The 7584-nt window shown below is 43.1% G+C and overlaps 1 protein-coding gene across 4 annotated transcripts in view; it reads right to left on the bottom strand.

The window, feature by feature from the left end:
* The window catches only part of EXOC6B (exocyst complex component 6B), a 430229-nt gene that overhangs the window by 268026 nt on the left and 154619 nt on the right, over positions 1 to 7584 (bottom strand). For all 4 annotated transcript variants that reach the window (XM_019526166.1, XM_019526165.1, XM_019526164.1 and 1 more), the window contains exon 6: positions 4861 to 5037. In XM_019526166.1, coding sequence (XP_019381711.1) covers positions 4861 to 5037 — 177 coding nt within the window. The remainder of the gene's footprint in view (positions 1 to 4860; positions 5038 to 7584) is intronic.

The raw sequence follows: 7584 nt of genomic DNA on the forward strand, positions 1-7584 counted from the left end.
GCCCCCAGACTTGGGGAAGCGCCCCAAGTGCCTGTATTGGGTCGAGTACCCGTAGGACTATTAGGCCTGTTTCCCTGAGGATACAGGGCCGAGACAGTCCACTCTCGGGGTGGTGGCGGCACATTACCCCCAGACTAGCGAGTGTGCTCCAGAAGAGGGGTCGGCCAGACATAAGGCACCCCTAGGGAGGCATTTGGAGCCTGGAAGGTAGGCAGCTCAACGCAGAAGCGCCCCCTATTGGCCAGCCTCACGTGGTGGAAATAGCAGTGGGACACGAATACCCAGCTGTTTTCCTGAGGTGGGATCTCTGCACCCGCCACAGCCATCACCAACACACTTTGATTGTAAAGCTTAACCAATCTCCCCCCAAAGCACTTGTCTTACCCTCTTAGCAAAAGCTTTTTGGCTTTGTGTTCAAGGACCAACAAAAGATTTTTCTAAGCCAAAAGGAGAGGAACCTATAAAGCCTCTTAAGTGTTCTGGGGGGGTTTTGGGGGGGGTTTTTGTTGTTGTTTTTTTAAAGGTGGGGGTTGGTGGAAAACAGCCAATACTCTGCTGTCAGCACTTCTACTAATTCTTCAACTTAAAGTACAGAAAACATTTCCAGCCAACCTGAAATTCTCCCATCTTCAAACAGCAGCAAGTCCTCAGACCTTAACACAGGTCATTATCAAGTGCACATCACAAAAGCTGAGCTGTCAGTCCAAAGCTCTCCCTTTGAAGTGCATTGCCAGCTAGAATAACTTCTGCATTAGCAAGATGATAGCTCATTTAGCCTTTAAGATGCGATATCTTTTATTAGAAAAAAGTAGCTAGAAAAAAGTTCTTAGCAACTTTTCAGTGATTGCACCCAAAAGCTTTCCTAAATTCTAGTGAGGAAAAAATCCCATAGTCCTATAGATACTTTTCAGTGCCCATCAATTTGAGTCCTCTATTTTTTGTACTCCTCCAGTTAAACATGCAGTAAGCTCCTTCTGAAGTCCACATCTAGTCAGGCTTTAGTCTAATGCATAATATTTAGCGAGCGTGGAGGGGGCTGCTCCTCATCTCACCATGTAATGTAGAGGTTTTCTTGGGCCAAGCATCTTCACTGGCCTTAAAAAATAAAGTATGTCAATGGAGGAGCTCTACTCCTGGCTTTGCATGTCTCCAGAATACCTCATTTCATCTAGCTAGACATTAATGACACTGAAGTTCTTTTATCCCCATAGGGAGGGATTACACAAAAGAATCATGCTCTAGATCTGCTGCATCTTCTGGCGTGGTCTATGCATACTGAGACTACCTTAGGGCATGGCACACACTAACCTACAGATAAGAGCTTGCTCTCCTGGCACCATCTTGTGTATGCAGTAGTAGAGTTTAGTGGATAATCCTTCAAAATTAGACAGCAAATCCTGGAAAATTAGACCCTGAGGTTATGAACACATGAAAGCCGCATTCATTAGCTGGAAGCAGAGCATTCTCTCTCCGATTATAATGACTTTGGCATAATTGTGAGGGGATACAAGACAAGGATGAAGCCCTGTAGATCAGAGAGAGCTGATCAAGCAATGTTTTCCTGGGAAACCAGTTCATCTCTAGATGCAGGGTCATCTTTAAGGCGGTCTCTCCCTGCTCCCAGAGTGCTGGATAGAGCTGACTTGGAGTGCTGTAGCCTTGGTTTCTTGGAGACCAAGGTCTGTTGTAGCGCATCTAATTTCTGCCTCCCCATCTGCCACTAAGACAATAGCAGATGGGTAAGAAAACGGGAATCTCCAAGTTTAACAAACTCACTCGGGGTGAACTTGGCCATTGCCTCTGAAGCTGCAAGCCAATGCTAAATACTTACCCAAGTAAAAAGGTTAAATACTGTACTTTTCGGTAACGTTCTCTAGGCCACTAATAGCTGCATTTCAGCATGCTCCCTTCCGGATGATAGCAGATACATTTGCACTAATAAATGATTGTTTCCTTTCCTCAGAGCCCCCTGACCCCCCAGCCCATGTTCCCAGGAGACAGAAATACGATCGAGACAGTTAAACGCTTCCTTTGCCATCAGGAACAAAATGCGAGAAGGTATTTCACCACTCGTTTCAAGGAGTTAGTGAGGAAACAAACAGGAGCTGCCTTTTCAATTAACGCGTTCAGATTTGAAGTGGGCTGAGTAAACATTATTCCTGCACTTGCTAATGACATGATGCTTAACCCCTGCCATCTTCATTAGTGCTCCCTCCGGACCTGCTGCAGTTTCACAGCAGATTTCATCACCAAGGACAGCAACTGCTTATTTCGGGACGGACTCCTGCATTTGCAAAGACAGCTCTGTTGCCAGTTGAAACCATCCATTTTCCAGGAGGTGCCATTAAGACAGACATGAAAGTGTCTCTAACTGCCTAAGGAGCTAGGGATCGCAGAGACTTCTTCAGTCGTCTAATCCATCATCCTGCCAACACAAAGCTATTCCTCACCATGTGGTTGATTAGAGTTCTGCCAGCCTAGCTCTAACTATGCCAAGAATCGGGGCTGCCACACTTTCTCCAAAACTGCTGACAGCTCGATAAACCACATCACTGGGATACTTCTCCTAAATTTAGCCTAAAATACTCTAGCTTCATCTCATTTCTCCAGTTTGCTGTTCTAAGTCATTCCTTTCCCTTAATACTTGTGCCTTTCCACTATATGCAGACTTAACAAGCCCCGTGTACCCTGAAGCACACCCCTAAATTCACCAAGCAGGCCTCTCCAAAAGGGCATTTTCACCTTATTCTGAAGCAGGCTGGACATAACGGACACAGACCTAGTCCTGAACACAAGGGGGGCTGGTAAATTAAAATATAATCAAACCATTAATAAGTCCATACTATTCCTCAAGAGGAGACATTCCTACCTTTTTTCTATACACTTCTGCCCAATTTCAGGTTTACAGGGGTGGGGGTGGGAGTAGTACAGCACAAAAAACACTCAGTGAACCAAGCTGAAGTATTTAGAGTCACCATCACACCCCAGCACCAGCGGGGTCAAAAGGATGAGCCCTGTCCCTCCTTCTGGCTCTGCTGCCTTGAGGTGATCCAGTAGCAGGAGAAAAAAGAATGAGAAAAGTGATCATGAGAGGAAGGTACCAAGCAGAGAGTAAGAAGCTGGCTGAGCAGCACACAACACTGCACTCTCTCTATAGCAACACAGGGTATTACATCCACAAGCCTGCCCACTGCCTCCTACCCTGGCTTCCCACAGGATGTCAGTCAAACTTTAGGATACTCTAGGGGCTAAAATATATAGCTCCAGGTTAAAACTGGGGTCAATTAATTCCCTTGGCACAGTGCTACTCTCTAACCCGAAAGAATGAACTCACCACCTAACAAACCCTAACCTTGCCCCTCTATACTTCAGTTTGTCTATTAAAAAAATCCAGACCAAAAACATGCACACTCAAAACCACCAACCAATGCTTCATAACACAGATCTCTCTCACTGGTGAGTGGATGAGAATAATCAATCATGTTAGAGATGCCAATTATGTTATGTATGTTAGCATGTTAGAGATGCTAATTATGTCATGCATTAACAAACGATGATTAGATACCATGACAATGGGTACAGTATTGCAAGAGATACTGAACACAATAGAAACAGATATGTGGCAGGGAGTCAGAATGTGCATGCAGGAATCTAGCAATGCAGCTAGGAACAGATGTTGCATTTATCCCTGGGTAAGTTGTGCCTGTTTGTCCCAAAACAAAGATATCCCAGGGTTGGCATGTACACACATCACCCTTCTAACTGGGGCTTAGTGAGCAGTTGAATACAGTGCCACTTTTCTGCCATCGATTCAATGATGAAATCCTAGGATAACTGTACAGACATACATTGCAATATTCCAGGATAAAGCAATTATTACCTCTTATCCAGGAAACTTTCTTAGGATTTATCCCAGGAAAAACTGGGATGGCATCTATACTACTTCACTTTGTCCTGGGAGGGGGGGGGGGATGGTTTATCCTGGGATAAATGTGATACCCATTTGCAGCCTAAGGCTAAAAACAGTAGTTGGATTCTTCCCAGGACAAAGTCTTTTACTTTGGGTACCTACAGACCGTACAAGCACATTGTGCCATCTGAAGTACCTGTAAAATACCAAGACAACCTCTTCCCACCCCAGCAACTGGGACTAATTTAAGGGAATTTCCATTCAAATTGCATGTGTAAATGACTGTCCCCTGAACCTGTTCTGATGCATGTCAAATCTTGGGGCAATCAGACTGGGGATAAACCAAACATCTTTTTTTAGCCTAAGGGTCAGAAAAAACACACTGTGCACGCACACACACATATATTGCACATTGACTACCCGCATACCTCTTGGACTTCAAGGGAGAAACACAACCAGAGAATTTGGCCCTGATCTGTGGAGCATTCTTAGCATAGTAGGATTTAAACCTGAACCAATACAGAACCAGGTATTTAATGACCTTTATGATCAGTCTGAACCAGAGATGTTCATTCACCGTCAGCCAAATGTATGCAAAAGGGCAAAAAAAGCTCTGATGTTACACAGACTTTTTTCTTCTTTCAACTTAAACACCCATGAAGGACATCAGATTGCCATCCCCAATACACGAGTGCCAAAGAAAGAAACCCTGACCTGGCAGAACCACTGGTTCTGGTTCATTTTGAGGCTGCCAACAAGATGTTGACAATAGCTCACAAGAGTCTACGCAAGAAGTATCCGTTCCGTTATGAAGTCCACTAATCAGCTTTCGTCAGATAAAAGCCAAAAAAGGCTGAATGCAAACTGGTGAGCTAGGTGAGAAGTGCTCTTTGCCCCATTAGCAATCCCCCAAGATATCTAGTCTCCTGGTTTCCACTTTATACAGTTACCTCTTCATCCTCCTCCTCATCTTCAACATCCAGGATACCCGAATCCTGCTCAGACATGGGGCTAGTGTTTTTTACCTCCAAATCTGAGCCTGCACAGACTTCTTTCTTGGATTTCTTTCCACCACCTATCCTGGGATGCTGAGACACAATGTTATCCAGGTTTCTTTGCTGCTGAGCCTAGAACCAAAGCAGATTAAAAGTTTTATGTTAGTTTCTACATATTTATGACTTGGGGACAAGAGATATTAACTATTCAGAAACTACTATAAAAAGGGAGAAATTATGGCACACTTTCAACTCTGCAAAGCTATTTCACATGTTTATTAACCTAGATATTCCAAAGAACCAAAAGACTCGTTTGAAAACCATTTGAGAAATTATACAGTACAACTAAAAGTATATCACGACTCCTTACAAATCGAAATACCATCATCATCAGGCTGCCACACTGATCTATTTACAACACACATGCACGGTATCTTTGACTATAGGCCATATGGTGACTGTCACAAGATTAATTTAAAGGACCTATTAACTCTTGGATATGTTCCTCTTTCCAACCCATGTCAGCACAAAGCCTTCCACATCTGGAATCCAGAGATTCCTGAAAGCATTTTTGTGGTATCCTGGGAGAGCTTAGTTGTACCGTGCTGATCTGTGTGACCTACTGAAAAAGGTACTTTGTCAAAACTCTTGCACTGGTATTATCACCATGATTCAGGGACTGGAACAGGTAACGCAACAGAAATGTCATCACACAAAATTACTGTATGGGCCTCTGGTCTTGATCTTTGTTTCTAGGGGGGATTAGTAGAATTGCTCTGTTGCAAAAACTAAAATTGGATTTTATTATTAAAAACGTGACCGACAGACGGGAGAATTGCCTAGATTCAAAATGCCACTGTGCATCTTCAAACTGAAGTGCAAACCTGGAAATGTATGCAGATGCTATTGTCCTAACCACAAATGCAACCCAAGGCAAACAGGACAGGCTTATTCTGAAGTAGAACCAGTGCTACGCACAGGATAAGATTCATTTGGACTACATCATGTTTTATATTTGTCAGTGATGCTGAGGAAAGAAAGAAAAGAGCTTGAAAACTCCCATCTGAAGGGGTAAACTCATGAATGTATTTGGAGAGCGAGTGGGGGGAGCTGACGAAAAGAAATGTTTGCAAGCATGCTTTCTCCTGCTCTGTTTGCAATCTAGAAACTGTGATATTGCACTACCATAGACAAAACCTGGAAGGGATGGGAACTAGAAACCCAAAATTTTTCATTGCCCAAATTGAGGAGCAAACAAAATATTTAAACAGTGAAAGGAAATCAGAGGTCCACCTCTCCTTTTGTTGTTTTAAACTTCCAAACATATATGTCACATCAAGGTTGACAGCCGCTCTTTTAATATCAATTCCTTAACATTTGTACAACACTTTGCCAAAAGCAGGGTAATCTATCCAGATTACAGCTACAAAGGAGCTGTAAAGCTGAGCTACTAACATGATACGTTAACATGCATTTGATGCGCAAAACACCCCAGGACCTCTTATGCCATAAAACCAGTTGTGTTCAACGTATTCATCTTTAATTAAGAAATATTACATTCAGATCAAAGATCTTTAAAAGGAAAAGATTAAGGCAATAATGACCAGCGTCCGCTGTAAAATAGACTGATGGAGATGAACATGAATCAGTATGAACGGTAAAGGCCAATGAAGCTACTTATTGTACTGTCACAGCACAATCTTGACCTCTAGTGGTTGGAAAGCAGTAGAAATAAGAGTAACTGTGTCTTTAAATGACGAGAAGGGGGAAAATAAGGGCTAAGCAACAGAATTAGCAAAAAGATCCCCTCCTAAATCCTCCTCTCAGCAACAGGGATTTAGGACAGAGTCCCAAGAAAAGGTCAGTCTACCTGCATTGCGGAAGAGAAGTCTTGCTAACACCTGCCATACTTTAAACTAGGAAACCTAGTGGTATACCCTAGATTAGAGTCCAGGAGCTCAACTCCATAGAAACCTGTTGCAACATCATAAAAAGGAGAATGATGAGTTAAAAAATAGCAATAAGTACTTGCTCATTTTGCAACCCAGAGATCTTGGGCTTGATTCTGCTCTCAGCTACACCCGTTTACATCATCGACTACTCAAGTGAAGCAAAATGAGGCTGTAACAGTGAATCCATTGTAAGCCATACCAAAACAAGCCAGTGTTTCCCTGAAATCTCTTTAGCTTATATAATCATGTTTCCACTTGCCCTTTTTAAAGAGAGAATAAGCAGAATTGTCTTTCAGTGGACTCTCTTGCAAAGTTTTCCACAAAACAGTCTTTAAACGGATCATTAAACAGGTTGTACAAAGAGAACGTCTAGAAAAAGTAAATGAAAGCAGTCATGGGAGAGCAGAGCCTGACTCGGTGCAGCGAGGATGCTGCAGCTTAATCTGGTCTTTCACTGCCCAAGCTCGAAATATAACAGCCTCAGCAAATCACGCTGGAATACAGAGTTAAAGGAGGAGAAGAGAAGAGCCCTTAAATATGCTCAAAACATCAGAGCAGAGGTAAGGTTGTGCTCCTTCCGGTGTGTAGATTAACACCTTGCTTTTGTTTGGAGGCAATACGCTCACCAATTCAGTTTACTCTTACATACACAGTATTAATAGCAGTACCAAATAGGTTTTGAACAATTGAAAAGATCAGAACCAAACCCCCCCCCCCCCCCCCCCCC

The sequence above is a fragment of the Gavialis gangeticus genome, unplaced genomic scaffold (assembly GCF_001723915.1).
Source record: "Gavialis gangeticus isolate Ggan-Ray unplaced genomic scaffold, GavGan_comp1, whole genome shotgun sequence".
In the NCBI taxonomy this organism is placed as follows: domain Eukaryota; kingdom Metazoa; phylum Chordata; order Crocodylia; family Gavialidae; genus Gavialis; species Gavialis gangeticus.